General features: G+C 38.7%; 1 protein-coding gene and 1 long non-coding RNA gene across 2 annotated transcripts in view; one reads left to right on the top strand and one right to left on the bottom strand.

Moving 5' to 3' along the window:
* The first annotated feature begins 2,007 nt into the window (after window positions 1-2,007).
* Window positions 2,008-19,727, top strand: part of EPHX4 (epoxide hydrolase 4) — a 24,375-nt gene continuing 6,655 nt past the window's right edge. Inside the window, exons 1-5 of the mRNA XM_019919231.3 lie at window positions 2,008-2,437; window positions 5,305-5,390; window positions 12,448-12,605; window positions 14,661-14,789; window positions 18,339-18,442. Coding sequence (XP_019774790.2) covers window positions 2,207-2,437; window positions 5,305-5,390; window positions 12,448-12,605; window positions 14,661-14,789; window positions 18,339-18,442 — 708 coding nt within the window. The 5' untranslated portion in view covers window positions 2,008-2,206. The remainder of the gene's footprint in view (window positions 2,438-5,304; window positions 5,391-12,447; window positions 12,606-14,660; window positions 14,790-18,338; window positions 18,443-19,727) is intronic.
* Window positions 14,636-19,727, bottom strand: part of LOC141279773 (uncharacterized) — a 25,515-nt gene continuing 20,423 nt past the window's right edge. Inside the window, exon 3 of the long non-coding RNA XR_012334623.1 lies at window positions 14,636-14,732. This is a non-coding gene — a long non-coding RNA (uncharacterized lncRNA). The remainder of the gene's footprint in view (window positions 14,733-19,727) is intronic.

The raw sequence follows: 19,727 nt of genomic DNA, 5'->3' as shown, positions 1-19,727 counted from the left end.
TCAGTGGTTAAGAATCCGCCTGCCAATGCAGGGGACACGGGTTCGATCGCTGGTTCAGGAAGATCCCACATGCCGCTGAGCAGCTAAGCCTGTGCACCGCAACTACTGAAGCTGGTGCACCTGGAGCCTGTGCTCCCCAACAAGAGAAGCCACCGCAATGAGAAGCACGTGCACCGCTACAAAGAGTAGCCCCTGCTCTCAGCAACTAGAGAAAGCCCCTGCACAGCAAGGAAGACCCAACGCAGCCAAAAAAAAAAACAAAAACCTTTAAAAAAAAAAAAAACACTCCACACTCCCAATGCAGGGGGCACATGTTGGGGAACTAAGATCCGCATGCTGCACAGTACAGCCGAAAAAGAAAAAAAAAGTGTGTATTGGAGAAAATATAGACGTATAGATCAATGAAACAGACTAGAGGGTCCAAAAATAGTCCCACATGTCAAGCGACTTTCAATGAAGGTGCAAAGGCAGTTCAATAAAGGAAGAATATTCTTTTCAACAAATGATACCGAAATAATTGGATATCCACATGGAAAACATAAATGTCAACCCATACTTTGCATCTTATGCAAAAATTAACTTGAAGACCTAAATATAAAACATGAAATGATAAAACTTCTAGAAGAAAACATACGGGGAAAAAAACCCTTGTTGACCTGAAGTTTAGGTAAAGATTTCTTACATGCAAGACCAAAAGTACCACGTATAAAAGAAAAGTGATAAATTGGATAACATCAAAATTAAGGAATTCTGCTCTTCAGAAGTCCCTAAAACTGAAAAGAAAAGACAGACTGGGAAAATATTTGCAAACCACATGATGTGTGATAAAGGATTCATACCCAAAATATATAAAGAACTTTCAAACTCAATAGTAAGAAAATAAGCAACCCAATTTTTTAAAAAATCTATAAAAGATTTGGACAGCTGCTTTGTCAAAGAAGAATATATTCAAGTGTCACACAAGTACATAAAGATGCCCAACACTATTATCATTAGAGAAATGCAAATTCAAATTTCAATGAGATACCACACTACACAACTCTTAGAACGGCTAAAATCGGGATTTTTTTTTTTTGACAATGCTAAGTGCTTTCAAGAATATGACCTAATCATAACTCTCACACATTGCTAGTGTGAATTAAAATTGCAGCCACTTTGGAAACCAGTTTGACAGTTTCCTATAAAGGTAAATGCACACCTAACGACCTGACCCAGCAAGCCCACTTCTAAGTGTTGACCCAAGTGAAATGAAAACTTAAGTTCGAACCAAAAATTTTACATGAGTCACTTTATTCATAACCACCAAAAACTGGGGAAAAACTGAAATGTCCCTCAACTGGGGACTGTTCCATATACAATTATGGTACATCCATCCAACAAAACACTTATGAGCAATAAAAAAGAAACAATATATGTAACAGTGTAGTTGAACCTCAGATGCATTATGCTAAGCGACAGAAGCCAGAAACAAGAGGTTGCATACTACGTGATTCTATTTATACAGTATTCTTGTAAAGGAAAAACTCAGAGGAACAGAAAAAAGACCAGGGATTTCCAGAGGCTTGACTTTAGAACCAAACACCTGGCTGGGCAGATAACGACTCTGAATCTAGTTGGAGAATATCAACACCTTCAGATGATTGTTTGGAATGAATAAAGAAATAATGTCTGTCAGGTAGTATGAAAATCGTTTACTGCTCCTCCTCCACGCGCCCCATTAATTCCATGATCCAGAAAAAGGCCTAATTGAGGACAATGGGAGGATTTGAACACTGGTCAAAATGAGTGGCTCTTCCGGCCACAGTACCTAGGATGATTTGGGAAAGTCTCACCTTCATTTTCCCCACATTTTACCGATTCTGAAATGGGATTTTACTCTGCGGAGGAAGGTCGTGTCTCCACCCTTGCCTACCTAGTCCGGGGCGGACGTCGCAGCGTAGTGGGTCTGCGACGCGGCGCTCCGGGGCTGGGCGCAGTGGCCGCAAGAGCTCACCGTGAGTGCGGGAGCCCGGGGCTGTGACACCGGACCCGCGCCAGGCACGGACGCCCGGGGGCCCGCGGGGAGGCGCGCGCGGAGCCGGCTACCGCGGACCGGCTGGAGGGGCTGACGCGCCGCCGCGCTTGCAGTCTCGCTCCGTAGCCGAAGTGCGCGCCGCTGCTCTCCGCGCCTCGGAAGTGCAGCGGACCCCGCCGTTGCCGCCGCCCGATGGCGAGGCTGCGGGATTGCTTCCCCCGCCTGATGGTCACGATCCGGTCCCTGCTCTTCTGGTCCCTGGTCTACTGCTACTGCGGGCTCTGCGCTTCCGTCTACCTGCTCAAACTTTTGTGGAGCATCGGCAAGGGACCCACGCAGACCTTCCGGAGGGTCGCCCGGGAACACCCTCCAGCGTGCTTGAACGACCCCTCTTTGGGTACCCACTGCTACGTGCGGATCAAGGTGAAGGCCGGCGCGGGCCCGGCGCTGTCGCGAGGGAATGTGACGACTGTGAGAGCAGAGGGCGCCGGGCTGATCCTTGCATGACTCCAGGCCCAGCGTCCCCTAGTGTTCTCGGGGTTCGCAGGGCGTGCGGCGGGGACGGGGAAGGTGCCAAGGGGATGCAAGAGGGGCAAGGTGTCGCGGGAGAAGGTCGGGATTGTGTGTCTTTACGGTCCCTGTTTGTTGCGTGCGTGTGTGTGTGTGTGTGTGAGAGAGAGAGAGACAGAGAGAAGGTTATGTGGAATTTCTCTAATAATCTGGGTCCTATTATATTATTGTCCCCTCCTCCTCCACCACAACAACCCAGAATAATTCTGCTCCCTCTCCTCCTGTAAGGGGAAGCTGTGGTCTGTCACCTCTTTGCCCTTTAGAGCTCAGATAAGCTGTAGGGAATTGTTACTGGTGGCGCCCTACTGTCTCAGGAGGCTGTCCTCGTCCAAATTTTAGAGATTGAAAGAGTAAATAGAATAAGTCATTGGAAATCAGGAGTTTATTCAGATCAGCAGAATGGAGCATTCACAGATGACCTAAGCAACATGAAACAATAAATAAATTGTGTACGTTTGTGGGGAAGGAAGCAGACTTATGGTGCCAGAGACCAAAGGAATGGCACAAAAAGTAAATGTCAACTATGCATGCAGACTCTAATTGTCCGTGCTTGTCCCAAGCTTTCTTACAGCCCTCGGATATTCTATTTCCTGAGGCTCCAGGTGGTGAAGGGAGATGGCTTCTTGAAATGCACCCTGCAGTCTGACTCGCAGGCCTTTCAGAAATAGCCTACGTGAAAGGATATTTTTGTCACCAGGTCTGGGATTCCTATTAGGAACTAGATTGCCCAGCAGCTGAAGTTCAGAAAACCAAGGGGCATGTCTTTCTTACACTTTTTCAGCCTGGAGTTGATATGAGAATTTAAATGAGTTAATATGTGTAAAAACAAATGAACGAAACCAAAAAACTTAGAACAGTGCCTTGCACATAGTAAGTGAAATGAAGTATTTATTCACTAAATCTAATCAAGTGCCCACAGCCTTTCAGCTTCCAAGACTCACCACCAATAAAAGAAGTTATTGAACTTCTGGGAAGGCATTCAGCAGTGGAGGGCAGGGCTTCCCTGGTAGCGCAGTGGTTAAGAATCTGTCTGCCAATGCAGGGGACACGGGTTCAATCCCTGGTCCAGAAAGGTCCCACATGCCACAGAGCAACTAAGCCCGTGTACCACAACCACTGAGGCTGCGCTCTAGAACCCCTGAGCCACAACTACTGAAGCCCCTGCTCCTAGAGCCTGTGCTCCGCAACAAGAGAAGCCACCACAATGGGAAGCCCGCACACCGCAACCAGAGAAAGCCCACACACTGCACAGAAGAGTAGCCCCTGCTCACCGAAACCAGAGAAAGCCCGTGCGTAGCAATAAAGACCCAATACAGCCAAAAATAAATAAATAAATGTTTTAAAAAAGGAAAAGCAGTTGCAGGCAGTCAGAGTTGTTATCTTCATCCTACCTGAAGGGGAAAAGCAGTTTAAGAATCATCTGGAATTCCTCATAATGCACTTTTTCTGACCCTGGCCACCTAAAGAGTTTCCCCAGAGACATAGAACCAAGGAGTGGAAAGAGCATTGTGCTGGGTGGCAGGACAAGATGGAGGTTCTAGTCATAGCCCTGCCCCCAACCACCTTTACGACCTGTGCTAACATCTTTGGACCTCAGTTTCTAACTCTGCAAAAATGATAGGGTTGAACTATATGACCTTTAAGATTTTTTTCACATCTGGAAACCCAATTGCTTGGGTTATCTAATAAAAAACCCAGTCTCTGGGTTTTGGGTCTTGGTTTCTTTCCTCACTTCCTTCTGAGTTTTTGTTTTTCTTTCTTGCTTTTTCCTCCACTTTCCTCTTTTCTGTTTGCTTTGTATTTGCTGTATTCCTGTCTCATTCCCATGATTTTTGTTTTCCTTGGGCAGTTTTTCTCCCATATGCAGAGTGAAGGCTTGAGCACTCAGATCATTCGGCTGTTAGAAATACACTGATATGGGGGCTTCCCTGGTGGCGCAGTGGTTGAGAATCTGCCTGCCATTGCAGGGCACACGGGTTCCATCCCTGATCCAGGAAGATCCCACAACCACGGAGCAGCTAAGCCCGTGCGCCAAAACTACTGAGCCTGCATGCCGCAACTACTGAAGCCTGTGCGCCTAGAGCCCATGTTCCGAAACAAGAGAAGCCACCACAATGAGAAGCCAGCGCACAGCAACGAAGACCCAACACAGCCAAAAATAAATAAATAAATTAAAAAAAAAAAAAAGAAATACACTGATGTGACATGAGGAGCAGGCAGCCAGGGGAACTGTACGTGCAACCTCAACAGAAAATACTAACGTGGGAAGGAGAGAACTAAAAATAAGGAAAGGTGGTGTGAATTATGTAACTGATGGCACAGCTCTTGATGGGCAAGCTGAGAAAAGTACATGAGTAGGAGGTAAATATGGCAGGAATATAAATGCAGATCAGAATTATTTACATGTTCTGCAGAATTTGAGTGCGATGAAATGTGACACATCAGTAAGAAAATTGTGACTGTTTCAGAAGCTCATAATATATAAATTGAACTTGTAAATAGGAGAAGGGAATGTTGACAAAAGTGAATCATTCAATTCACCCTGTTAATAAATCATGGTTATTTTTTCTTTTTGAAAATTAATATACTTATTTTATTTCTTTATATTAAAAATAATGCAAGTGAATTTTTTTTAACGGCATGGAAATACTAAATGTACCACTTTTTATAGTCAACACAAAACATCGCTGAAATTTCATGCCCTCTATTTCGTGCTGCAGGATTCGGGGTTAAGATTTCATTATGTTGCCGCTGGAGAAAGAGGCAAACCACTGATGCTGCTGCTTCATGGATTTCCAGAATTCTGGTAAACTTACCAACTAACTTTTTCTTTTGCACTAAAGACTCGGCTTATCATAGAGTCATTTTCTTATAATGACTTTTAATAGACCCCATGCTATGATCAAGTACTGGTCTAGAGTTATTATTCCTAAATGTTCCTCAATCACAGGAATGGTGTTCCTCCTGTTTTAAAGAAACGTGCATATTATCATCCTAATTTTTTTTTATATAATTAAAAGAAGTATCATTTAGTGTTTCAAATTTCTGAATAGCCAATTACAAAACAGTTTTTATAGTACCTACTGCGGACAAAATACAACATTGCATAGAAAAGGAGATTTGCAAGAAACCAAAGAATTAGAGTGCCTGTTACCTGGCAGCTTTTGGTGAGACTTGGGGTGTGGGAAAGGCAGAGGGAGAAGAGGGCTCATGGAATCTGAAAAGGAACTCTTTCCTATGCACATAGTAACAGGCTCAGATGAATGCAGGACAAATTAAGGATTGGAATATTTCACATTGAGAAGAAAACCTATAGCCAAAAATATGCAGTTGCTAGTTACCTAGAAGAAAATGTTCTGTTCTCCTTTGAACCCCACAGAGCCAAGTAAGTACAGATGAAACATCACATGATTAAACTTTAAAAAAATGAATATCTTTTTAAAAGATGGTACATATCAAGGTGGTAAAAAGAAAATCATATTTTTGATAGCTCAAGGGTATGATCTTGAGATAGCTAAATGGACCAAAAAAAAAAATCATGTTCTCTGAACTGACTCAAATGTAGAATATATGGTATGTTTTTAAAGTTCTGGGACAATGCCCTGTCCCTAAATGTCTCCCTTACTTTTGCTCTTAACACCTAGAATTCCACCATTACATATTCCTCACTTCCTTTAGAGTTTTAAAGATTTTGGGTCATCCAAAGTCCTAATTTAAAATACATCTAGCTGTGAAAGAGATATTACCTTAATACACTTTAGTTAATACTTTTCAAATGAAAGGGGCTTTATTAATAAATGCATTGAGATTGCTAGCACACTAGGAAGTATTAGGCATCGAAGAAAAGAATGGAGAATGGCAAAAACCCATCTAGCTAATCATTTTCCCAGAGCAAAAAGTCTATGACCTGACTGGCTCACAAGTAAAATGTTAGTCTGCAGCGTTAGTCAAATCTGCATAAAGTAACATGGGCAGTGAATTCTGGCTCAGCCATTTAATTGCTGCAGGACCCTGCACAATCTACAAGAATCTTGCAGAGTTGTGGGGATAAAGGGAGTCAAAATATGTGAAAGGCCGTTCCCATGGCCCCAGTGAATACTCAATAAATGTTCATTTTCTTCCTTCATTCCCATTCACTCAGTGTGGAGATCCATGTGCCACCACTAGCATCCTCAATGCATTTATTAATAAAGTCCCTTTCACTCATAAAGTATTACTAAAGTGTATTAAGGTAAAACCTCTTTCAGAGCTAGAGCCTTTTTAAATCAGGGCTTTGGATGACACAGAATCTTTAAAACTCTGAAGTAGGTGAGAAATATGTAATGGTGGAACTGCAGGTTAAAAGTGAAAGTAAGGGAGAAATTTGGGGACAGAGCATTGTCCCAGACCTTTAAAAAATAATTTCCTGATTCTGCTGATGATAGTTAATACTTCCTGAGCATTTACTATGTGCCTGGCACTCTTCTGAGTGTCACAGCTACCCTTCTGCAATTGGCAGTGCCAGAAAGTAAGGTATACCTTCTTAAACTTCAGAGCTGACCTCTGCTCTAATATATCCTTGGTATATAGGAATGATAATGATCTGATAACATACATGGATTTTTACCTTTCAAATTTCACACCTTATAGAAAAATTCAAAAGTTAACCAACAATGTAAGTATACCTTACTTTAACATTTTAAATCATCATTCTATATAAAATTCATGATCTGAGTGGGGAGACTTAACTTTTTAGAAAGAAAAGATTTAAAGGCTCTTCTCTTTCTGTACCTCATACCAACCCCGATACTTGTCCGTGCTCTTTTTCCTCCTGGAACGTCACTTCTTTATATGTGGAAGATACAGATGAACCTGCAACCACTTCAGCCACTTGGTAATTGTTCTGAGGAGCCCCAGAAAATAGCAGTGATACCCATTTAATATAGGACAGTAGATGCTCTGTGTCATATTTTAAGAAATGATACTTTTGCACATTTTTCATAGCATTGTCCCTTTATTTACTCTCCATGAGACCCCTTTTGCAAAACAGAAACGTCTGGTGATTCTTGTCCATGTCCTAGAATCTTCAGTGGATAGGACAGCCTAGGAGGGGGCCCAACACCAGTCACTGGACATCAGACCCATTTTCTCCAGCAAAATCAAGTCTTGGCTTTGTCCAAAAGGGTTATTGAGAGGAATGGTTTAGTTTTGAAAAAACTCCTAGAGATATTTTTACTTTAAAGAGCATATATTAGGAAATATATGCAGATCATGGGAATGAGCCCCCTCTGTTCACCAAATGTACTATTTGTTACTCCAGCAAGAGGCTTGCTATAATTTAAAACAACAAACAGCAAACCCTGAAAACTGAGTTACTCAAATAGACCATATTGAATTCACTGAACTTTGCTAGCCATTAATCTGAAAGCTACCTGGTTGTTCAGGGAGATTCCTAGAGCAACCACATGGAGATTGCTGTTAATCAAAAACTTCTATTTGAGTGTGTCCTACCCTAAACCAAGACCTCTATGTTGACACTTACTCTGTCTTTCCTTCCAAATTACCACTGTTCCCCATCATACAATCTAGTCAATTCCATTCATGTGCTCCATTCAGGAAAAAGTCAATTTGAATCAGAATTTAGGATAAAGCTGTTTTGATTAAGCCACTTCAAGTCTCTCTCTCTTGAACTTCCCCTTTTCTTTTTCCAAAAACCCCTTCTCTTGCACTTCTCCCCTTTTTAAGAGCCAAAAAACTTTATCTGGCACTTCAAACCGATTTCAATTTACATTATAAATATAAATATTATTCCTCTATCATCAAGTTTTGCCTAAATACACATGAATTTATAAGCATCTTTGTAGATCAGGTAGGCCAGATTATTTGGTACAGTGAAAACAAAATAATCATAAATTGGCAATGTGTGTAAAAGTGCTTTTTAAACAGAAAAGTACTATACAAATGTAATGTATTATTTGCATTTATCATCATTAACTAAGAATAATTGTTGAGAATTGGTAACATTTAATGTATACTATTAGATGTTACGCAGAAATAATAAAATTCTCTGTCTTCTTTCTTAAAATATAAAGGAAACATCAAACAATATACACATCTATGAGAACTTTAGCTAAACTAGCCCAAAATAAGGCTGTTTGTCAAAGATGGTTTTTCTCCCCCTCTATCTCCACCTCAATTTGCATTGCTTTTAAAAATATCTTGAGCTGATGCAGGCAATTTCTGGCAATACACCAGCTGTATGGGACGCATTCGTCATTACTCAAGTGAGGGCTCGTCATCCATACAGCTGAGCAGAATCTGATGAGTGCAACTTTTTCTCTCTTGTGAAGGGGAAGAGGGTATTCTACATTTCAAAGAGGCTAGCCTGGTAAACCAGGGGTCCTCCTTACGTTAAGAATAATAACTAAGAAAGAGGTTGTTTTTTTTGAAGTGTCCTCTGCTATTACCTAAAGCTACCAGAGGGGGAAAAAACAATGTGGATGAAAATAGCTAGATTTGTTTATTTATAATATTGTCAGGAGTTACTGATTTTGCAGTATGTTTCATTCCTCTATCAAGGGGGTTGTTTTGTTTTATTCATGTGAATGACATACCCATCAGTCTATCGCTGGGGTGATTTCTTCTTCAGTTTACAGTTAATGTGTAAATCAAATATGATTTATTTATGAACTCTAGGAAGATTGCATTTAAAATTTATTTTGTACTTTATTAAGATAGCAGTTGCAATCCTTAAACGTTCTTAGAAATGTTTAAGATATTGTTTGGCTCCACTCATTGACAATAGCAATAGCTGAATTTATTTGGAAGGCAATTTAAATTATTAATAAGGTAATGATGTGCAGGTATTATGTTTGCATAATCTCTAATACATTAAATGTAAAATGTTACAGGATTGCACACATTTTTTTGAGTCAAATTTCTACCTTGAAATCTCTAATTAAGTGAATTCTAAGTGAAGACACAAGTATTTAAGATATAAAAACAATGCACATTTTAATAGAAATTGAGTATAAATTCCCCAACAGGAATCTGGGAACTTTAGTTCAAGGTCGTCTCAAGGTTTGAACTGAGACAGAGTTTTATGGAACAACTGGTATTTCTAGCACTATCATAATTCAGTGCTTTCATTTGTTCATTGTTTTACTCAGTCAACAAATCTCTATTGAGCACCTACATGTCTACCAGATAATTCAGGGAGCTCACCATCAAATGGAAGTGCCAGGCACCAACAGACTAGTGTCTAGTACACTTGTCTGTACACTCTTCCCAGTGCACTGAAGAGTGTACAGACAAGTGGGAGAGTATGGAAGGGGCCAACCAACCCACCTGTGAAGGAGGGAGACTGGGAAGTCTCCTGGAAGAGGAGGTGCCCAGCATGAGGAGTTCAATGAGGGGTGAAGGACAGGGATTGTGGGGAGTAAGGGAATGATGTGGAGGGATGATGTTTCAGACAAGGAGATTATATAAACAAAGTCATAAAGACAAAACCCATGTTTATTCACTGCAAGTAGATAAGTGCCGCAGAGGCAGCATAGCATGGGCTTTCAGGCCAGACCACCTGGGTTTGAATCCTGGCTCTGCTGTTTGCTAAATCTGTGACCTTCAGCACATCCAGGAACCAGTCTGTGCCTCTGTTTCTTCATCTGTAAAATGGGGATAATAATAGTACCTACTTCATAGTACTGCCTTGAAGATCGACATCCCTATGTGTGAAGCACTTAGAATTGTGCCTGGCATGTAGTAAAACTGATATAGATGTTAGTTCTTTTTATTATATAGCAAATGATAGAGTATAAAGTAGTCAGGCTGGAAGATCGGGCAAGTCAAATCTTGGAGGTTTTGTCTGCCAGAATAACATGCTTGGGCTTCACATTATGAGTAACAGAGAGTCAAGAAAAGCTGTTAAGCTGGGTAATGACCTGAGAGAGTTTGTGTTTTTGCTAAACCACTCTGGTTTGTAGAAGACAGAGCCAAGGGGAATGAAATGGACACAGACCAATCGATAGGCTGCTGTGTTAATGGAGGCCTGAATGAAGGTAATGGTACCAGGGATGGACAGGAAAAGTGATTAAATAAATATTTAAGAGGTTGAATCTACTGAACTTTATTGATTGAGTATGAGGGATTATAAAGAGTGAAGAGTTGGGCTTCAGTTATGAAGACATAAAAAAATCAATTCACAATGTTAAGTAAGGCTATGAGAAAATAATAAAATCATATGTGTTGACAGATGAGTATCTTTAAGGAATGAAACTGCTTCATTTGTTTATTACAAACCAGAGACAAGATTGTCAATATTGCTATGGCCTTGCTAAGAAAGACACTTTTTGTTAACATTTTCAAATCCATATTAATTGGCAATGCTTTTGCAGATATTTACAAATTATAGGTATCCTAGTAATAGATCGAAGACTCTATCCATTCATAATTCCAAATATATATCTGACACCCTTCTTGATAATCTACCTGCTGATGTAAGGTGTTTGATTTGCTTCGTTGTTCTCATGGCTTTGTGTCACTTCACACTGCAGTCCCCTTGCACTATTGGTTTATAATCTCAGATCACTCTGTTCACTTTCCTATTGTGCTCCAAAAATCTTTCCAGACAACACTCTCCCATTTGGTTTGTGTCAGATAATTTTGCACTGTGTTTTCATGGACAGATGTGCATGCAGATGCTTTTTGATAAATGCATATTTTGAGCTCCATAACATAGTGAGTCACTTTGAAAAATCCATGTCTCTTTTTCTGTTTGTCATCCATAATGATTTTGCTTATTAGAAGATAATCTCATGGATCTCTGTATTTCAATTAATTCTGCAGTTTTATTATCAAGCACAGGGGGAACACCTGGCCCAGCAGAAACGTCTAGGACTTGGCTGTCACTATGGTCATTCTAATTAGTCAGTTCCTGTGCCATTTTGGTTGTTAAATGTTTTAAATATCACACTAGCTTATGCTGATGGTTCAGGATCTTCCCCCCAAGATTTTGTTTTAGCAAGTGGAGGTTTATCTTTTTTGTTTGTTTTTATTTTTGGCTGTGTTGGGTCTTCGTTGCTGTGTGCAGGCTTTCTCTAGTTGTGGCGAGCGGGGGGCACTCTTCATTGCGGTGCCCGGGCTTCTCATTGTTGTGGCTTCTCTTGTTGTGGAGCATGGGCTCTAGAGCGCAGGCTCAGTAGTTGTGGTGCACAGGCTTAGTTGCTCCATGGCATGTGGGATCTTCCCAGGCCAGGGATCAAACCTGTGCCCCCTGCATTGGCAGGTGGATTCTTAACCACTGTGCCACCAGGGAAGCCCAGAGGTTTATCTTAAGTAGTTGTTTTATTGGATTCTTTCCATGAAAATATTTTTTTAAATCGTCAGACATTTTCATCCGTGAGTAACCCATTGTTATTACTAAAAACATTGAGTCCTATTTGACAGTGGACTAAGGTGAGTAAAATCTCCCTTCTAGGAAAATATATTTTCATCTCACAAATTTTTTGAGAGAATCAAATGGTGCAGTATGCGGAAGCATTTATAGGTACAGACTCAGTGATAGTAGTGAGCATTATTTAAGAAAAGCTTAGAAAATTGACTTCTTAAATACATTTCTTAAGGTTTTAGTATCTGATATTTTGTAGTTTCTATAAACCCTGGCCCTTTGTTACACTTCACTGGACCTGGTTAAAAAAAACAATATAATTTTAATAAAGAACGTCAGTGCTTATTTCTCAAACAGTTCTTTTCTTTCCTGCCCACACACAGCTATATAACCTTTCTCAAAAATGAGGGGGTTCTTACAGCTTTCCACTTAGAAAATCTGTAATGTTATTCTTTGTATTAGTTACTGTGATATTTTTAACGTTTCTTATTTCCTGCAGGTATTCTTGGCGTCACCAACTAAGGGAATTTAAAAGTGAATATAGAGTTGTAGCGTTGGACTTGAGAGGCTATGGAGAAACAGATGCTCCCATTCATCGAGAGAATTATAAATTGGACTGTCTAATTACAGATATAAAGGATATTTTAGACTCTTTAGGTAGGTTTTAAAAAACAGTGTTAATTCTTTTTAAGGGACTAACATTCAACAAACTGTAAACTGATTACCACATTTCTTCCATCTACCTGAGCTGTTGTCTAGATCCTATCACCTTGGTTCATACAGCTCAAAATATTTATAGAGGCAACTTAAAATAACACAACCAGAATAACTATTCTGTCTAACAGCCAAAAGTGACTCTCAAAATTTGTTTTTAAAAATTGACTTAAGGTATACTATCTATTATTTTCAGAACTAATTATTAGAAATTTGATTCTTGTTCACAGAAAATTTATTTCTTCAGAACCAACACCTAAATATTTATTTAAACATGTTGTAAGATGCAGAAACACTTGCATTATCTTTCTTGTATTGATCAGCTAGTGCCAGCTAGTGCCACAATAATATTGTGTAACAGACCACCCCAAACTCAGTGGCATACAGCCATAGGCATTCATTCCTGTGCTCCTGGATCTTCAGGTCAACTGTAGGCTGGACCCCTCTGGGTCTTTGCCTCAGGCTACAGGTCCAGCTGGGATTGGCTTCTCACTGTGAATGGGGCTGGAGCCCCAGCTAAAGCGGAGTAGCTATCTGTGGGAAGCTCTTCTCCTGGCTATGGTTGAAGTGGCAAGAGGATGAGCCCAGTTGCAAAAGCATTTCAAGCATTTCAAGTTTCTGGTCGCAGCTCATTGGTCAAAGCAAGTCATATGGCTGAGCCCCAAATCAAGTCATACACCCACCACAAAACCAAAGCAAATCACACTGCCAAGTCTAACATCAAAACATCAAACAGGTGGTGAAGGAACTTCCCTGGTGGTCTAGTGGTTAAGACTCTGCACTTCCACTGCAAGGGGCACAGTTTGATTGGGGAACTAAGATCCCGCTTGTCTTTCGGCATGGCCAGAAAAAAGGTGGGGTGGGGGGGACTTCCCTGGTGGCACAGTGGTTAAGAATCCACCTGCCAATGCAGGGGACATGGGTTCAAGCCCTGACCTGGGAAGATCCCACATGCTGCAGAGCAACTAAGCCCATGCACCACAACTACTGAGCCTGTGCTCTAGAGCCCATGAGCCACAACTACTGGGCCTGAGTGCCACAACTACTGAGCCCACGTGCCACAACTACTGAAACCTGAGCGCCTTGAGCCTGTGCTCCGCAACAAGAGAAGCCACCGCAATGAGAAGCCCACACACCGCAACAAAGAGTAGTCTCTGCTCACCGCAACTAGAGAAAGCCCACGCACAGCAACGAAGACCCAACACGGCCAAAAATAAATAATAAATAAATAAATTTATGAACAAAAGAGGGAGGGAGCAGTGAAGTATACTACCTCTATGGCAGTGGGGAGAGGGGAGGAGTAAATATTTTTTAACAATAATCTAATACACTATATCCCTTTTGACTAAAACCCAGCTGCTGCCATCGATATGTTAACAGAACCAGTATAGTGAGAAACCCATGAAATCAAATTAAAGACCCTTTTCTACAACAATCTAATGAGAACGTAGATCAGGTCAATATTCTTAGAGGGGAAAAAATGGATGAGGTCTGGGGGTGTCAATGCAGTGTTGTAATTTACTGTGATTACAGTAAAATAGACTCAGAGACACTGATTTCCGACAGCCATATTTCTTTCACATTTTGTGGTAATTCAGTCAAACTTGGCCTAAATTTGTAATCATGAAATTTTCGAGTTAAATCAATAATGTAATCTTGCTTATGACCTAATTATGTGTAGTCTTTACCATGGTTTTCCAAACTCAGGTTTATGTGACCAGAGCTGAACTATTTCTAATTTTTTTTAAGAGTATAAATTCCCAAGAGAGATTCTGAGGTCTATAATGGATCCTGGGCATCTAAATTTTCTAAAAAGCTACCCTAGGTGATTCAGACATACAGGGTTTTGGAAGCACCAAACTCAGTGTCTGCACAAAGTGCATAATTAGGGTAGGAGAGTAGAAAGATTAGTTTTAGAAACATACCTATTTTATGTGCAGTAATGATGTACCCACCTGTTTCTTTTCAATGATGCCAACATTCATTTCTCAATTACAGGGTATAGCAAATGTGTTCTTATTGGCCATGACTGGGGAGGCATGATTGCTTGGCTAATTGCCATCTGTTATCCTGAAATGGTGATGAAGCTTATTGTTATTAATTTCCCTCATCCAAATGTATTTACAGGTGAGTTTAAATTTCCTTTAAGACATCTTTGATAGCGTGACAACTCACTATTGTCACTGACACGGATTAAAAACAGCAAAAGTTGATTAACATAATATTTTTTAAATTAAATATGATATTATCACATGATAATGTCAGCTATTTCAGCTTTAAATATTCCTGAAGAGTCACAGGAATTGTTGCTTTATATTTGCTTGCATAATTTTATTTATTTTTAGAAAACATTTTACCGCTAACTTAGGGAGAGTTAAAGAGTTAAAGGGAAAATGCAGTAACATTACTTTGACAGTAATGAATCTTGACAGCCTAGAAATAAATTTTCCTCTTGCCTGACTCCTTTGGCTGTCAGGAATGGCAGCATTCTTTAAAGCAGCAGTTCTCAAATTTTTGGCCTCCTTTATACTCCTAAAAATTATTAAAGACCCCATTGAGAATTTGTTTATATGGGTTATATCCATAAACATTCACTGTATTGGAAATTAAAAAAGAGAATTTTTAAAATGTTTATGTATTAATTCATTTTTTAAAAATAATTAATCCAGTACATATTAGCATAAACATTTTACTGAAAACTAGCTACATCTTCCAAAACAAAATTTTAGTGAGAGGAGTGTCATTGTTTTACATTTTTGCAAAACTCTTTAACTTTTGGCTTAATAGAAGACAGCTGGATTCTCATATCTGCTTCTATATTCAATCTGTTGCAAATGTTTGAATTGAAGTACATGAAGAAATCTGGCCTCACACAGATTTGTAATTAGAAAAAGGAGGAGAATTTTAATAGTCTTTTCAAATAACTGCATATGTTCTCCTTTAATACTACACCAAACTCAAAAATTAGGTATTTCTTAAAGGTTAGTAACAATGTGGAATCTGATGTCATATTAATGAACTTTTTGTACTCTGTCACATTAAAATCCATTGGCCTCTCTAGCACTTTGAATGGATTTTTTCTACCTATGCATGATTTTGCAATCATCACGCATTGGAAGATATTGGTTCATTGAGTTATGCAGGTCTTCCATAAGTGGACACATTTCATTATATGCTATCAAATCATGTTCATTAATATCACCCCAGTTTCATCAAAAAAGCCTTTGCAAAGCTGTCAAGCTCACAGTAGCAGACACAAGTTTCCAAAATTCTAATTTTCATTTGAAATCTTGAACTTCATCATTGACAACAAACACTGTTGATTGTCTTCCCTCAAGTGACAGGCTCACTTTGTTCATTTTCAAGAGACTATCTGTTAAATACCCAATCTGACTGATGATAGTTAGTCGTTCTCTCAAGTAAAAATGGTGTTCCATTAAAAATACAGCTAATTCAACTTATCAGACAATTGCAGAAGTGCTTTTCCTCGAGACAATCATTGTATTTGGGTGTTCAACAGAACTGCCTTATTTTCTATTTCTTTCTAACAATGTTAAAAAGACGTATACAAAAAGGTAGAAATTTAATAAAATTAGTAATTTTTGCTATTTCATCAAAGACATTCTTAAGTGAAACCGCCACTTAATTTTATGTATTTATGTACTTGTTTGTTTACAGCAAGTGTGTGGTGGTGAAGAATACAATGACTGCGGGTATTGTTTAGTGTCACTGCCTTGATTTGTGCTCAGGCAGCAATGGCTTTATCTACTATTGCCTTTGTACCATCTGTGCAAATGGCAAAATGAGAAAAGTTAATTGTATTGTTTTGAAATAATTTGACCATCTGTATCCTTTGAAAGGGTCTTAAGGATCCCCAGGGGTCCACATGGACTATGTTTTGAGAACCTCTGCTATAAAGAGAACCCTTAATCTTAAGAGTGATTAAAAACAAATAAAAAAACTGAACAATGGCTAGGCACACTTTTATTTGGTTTTGACAAAAATTATAATTTTGTCCTCTTTAACTACCCTTGTCAAATTTTCTGAGGTTCAGTACTGTCATGACCCACAGTAGCCCTCCAGGGAACAAAAAATTCAGAAAAACATATTTTTATTTCTTCCTCAAAATTAAAGTAGGTGAGGGAGAAAGGGAACATGACTACATAAATACTGTATAAGTATAAAAGTTAAATTTCAGATACATATTCAATTGTCCTATCTCAGCTGAGGTAATAGCATGGCTGCTTAGGAATCAAATATCTAACTGAGGTTCATCATATTTCTCTCAGTTGCATTAGTCAATAGAAGTTGTGCTACATGCTTGTTCAATTGATCAGGACCCTAGAGTAAATGTTATTTTGTTGGTGCTGCTATATGGACAAACTGTAATTGGTCATTTCAGTAAGAAAATACTTGGATATTTCTGGAACTATCTTATCAATAATAGGTTCAACCCTGGTCAGGTCAATATGAAGTCTTCAAGTAATATGACTGTATTTTCCCTTAACTGTATTGATATCTCTAAATGCAGAGCTGAATAAATCTTATTCGATGATGACATTACAAAAAAGTATAGCACAAGAGTGCTCCACTTACCTGAGAATCATAATTCTAAAAACTCTAACCATGTTGAGTACAGTTACACAGTTAGAAATAAGAAAAAAAAATCACCTCTATAGCAAGGAAAATAAAAGTATAGTATACAATACACAAAAAATATGTACATTTAATATGTATGATCACATTACTCCCTAGTTTAAAACTTGTGTCTTCCCAAAACACTTAAAATCTTTATCATTCTGGCCTTACCTGACTGGGTTTCTGCGTTTTTTTCTAAAACTCATACCATCTCCCCCTCCTCATTCACTACACATCAGCCACACTGGCCTTCTTTCTGCTTCTTGAATGTGCCAAGCCCAGTACCTACTTTCTGTTCTTGATGCTCTTCCTAGATCTTTGCGTTCAAGGCTTATCCCACATCCCCAGAGAAACCTGTTCCACCACCTTTACTAAAGGATAGTCCCTTCACACCACCCAACCATTACTTTCAATCAGATTACCTTGTTCTATTTTCTTTATGGTATTTTTGCTAACTAAAATGATCTTTTAAGTATTCATTACTTATTTATTATGTATGTTCCTTATGAATGGGAACCTCTTTTCTCTTGTTCAATGCTAAATCCCCTCACACACAGTAGATATTCAAAGATTCATTGAATGGATGAATTTTCTCAATACATGAATGAATTTAAAGGAAAGGCTTTAGTTTCTGTTGAGGCCAAATGAATAAGATATTCAAATCAGCCTGTAAGGAAAATCTTTTCAACAAGGGAAAATTACTTCCCCATGTATCCTTAGGAAAAGTGTTTGGTCACTGATAATGACCTTGGAGAAAAGGGAGTGTTGTTTTGGGTTTCCTGTTCCTTTCTGAGTCAACATTTCATAAAGTGGAACTTTCTTTTTATTTAAAGTGCTTTAATTATTTAAAATACCAAAAATATCCAAAATAAAATATAAGAACATAGAAATTGTTCCAAAGAGAAATATACAGAAGCCTTATTTGTAGATTCTTTTATGGGATCATCTCAAAGGTGAAATTGCCTTAAAAAGAAGTTATTTCAATAGTAAGTAATTCATACCCCTTGGATAAGGTCTAACACGATATTTTAATTTCAGAATATATTTTACGACACCCTGCCCAGCTGTTCAAATCCAGCTATTATTATTTCTTCCAAATACCATGGTTCCCAGAATTTATGTTTTCCATAAATGATTTCAAGGTAAGTCAAACATGGTGATGGATGTTACAGACTTATTGTCTGTGATCATTTTGCAGTGTATACAAATATTGAATCAGTATGTTGTACACTTGAAACCAATATAATGTTATATATCAATTATACCTCAATTAAAAAAAGAAAGACTGGTGCCCAAGAGGATGACAAAATTAGGAGGTCAAAAATAAAACATAGACTGAAACACTAAAAGCAAACAAAAAACCCAAGAAAACCAGTTCTGCTTATGTTGTTATGATTTATTTTAAATAATCATTTATTGTACATCTGTTATGTGTTATGCACTGATAGGCATTTCCTCCTATGCAAAAAAATAAGTCAAACAAATAATGTTAATGAGAAACATTTTAAATTAAAATCCATCTTTAAGAAAGAAAAACAGGGAATTCCCTGGTGGTCCAGGTGGTTAGGACTCCACCCTTCCACTGCAGGGGGTCCGGGTTCAATCCCTACTTGGGGAACTAAGATCCCAAAAGCCTTTCAGTGCTGCCAAAAAAAAAAGGGAAAAGAAAACAGACAAATGCTAAAACTTAATAAATGTTTCTAAGGCTTCATCGATAGGCTTACTTATTTTTACATTCTCTATTCATATGTTTGAGTGCCTGGGTGTTAACTCAATTTTTTTCTGAGAGCCTGTTCCCCTACAGGCATACTTCTTTCTAGAGAACATTCCATGGGGAGTTGAAAGAATATGAATGCCAGGTAAGAGAATTTGACAGTAGCAGAAGTGGAAGCCCTTGGGATTAAAAAAACCCCCAAACAAAATTAAGCCTGCAGGTATTGGTGTACCATATACACTGACACCAGGAGTCATATATAGTATCTATTTCTTCGAAGTTAATTAGTTGCTTCTTGTTTGTCCAGCATGATGTTAAATATTTAGGGAGGTTAAAAAAAGACATAATATTATTTTACCTGGAAATACTTCTGCATGTACCTCTGACAATAAGGACTATTTTTAAAAAAAGAACATAACTCCAGTGCCATTATCAAAGCTAACAAAATGAACAACTTGTTAAAATCATTTAATGCCCATTCAAATTCTCTTAATTGTCTCAACTGTCTTTATGCACTTTATTTGTTTGAATCAGGAACCAAACAAGGTCTACATATTGTATTTGTTTGTTATGCATTTTAAAATCTTTAACGGTTCTTTCCTTTTGTTTTTTACCATCACTTTTTTAAGAAGAAATTTGTTCATTTGCCCTGAGGAATGGTCCACATTTTGGATTTGACTGACTGCTTCATCATGGTGTTATTTAACTAGTTC

Source organism: Tursiops truncatus, chromosome 1 (genome assembly GCF_011762595.2).
Source record: "Tursiops truncatus isolate mTurTru1 chromosome 1, mTurTru1.mat.Y, whole genome shotgun sequence".
Lineage (NCBI taxonomy): Eukaryota > Metazoa > Chordata > Mammalia > Artiodactyla > Delphinidae > Tursiops > Tursiops truncatus.
The sequence above is the reverse complement of the archived record's forward strand: the minus strand, read 5'-3'. Positions and strand labels throughout refer to the sequence as shown.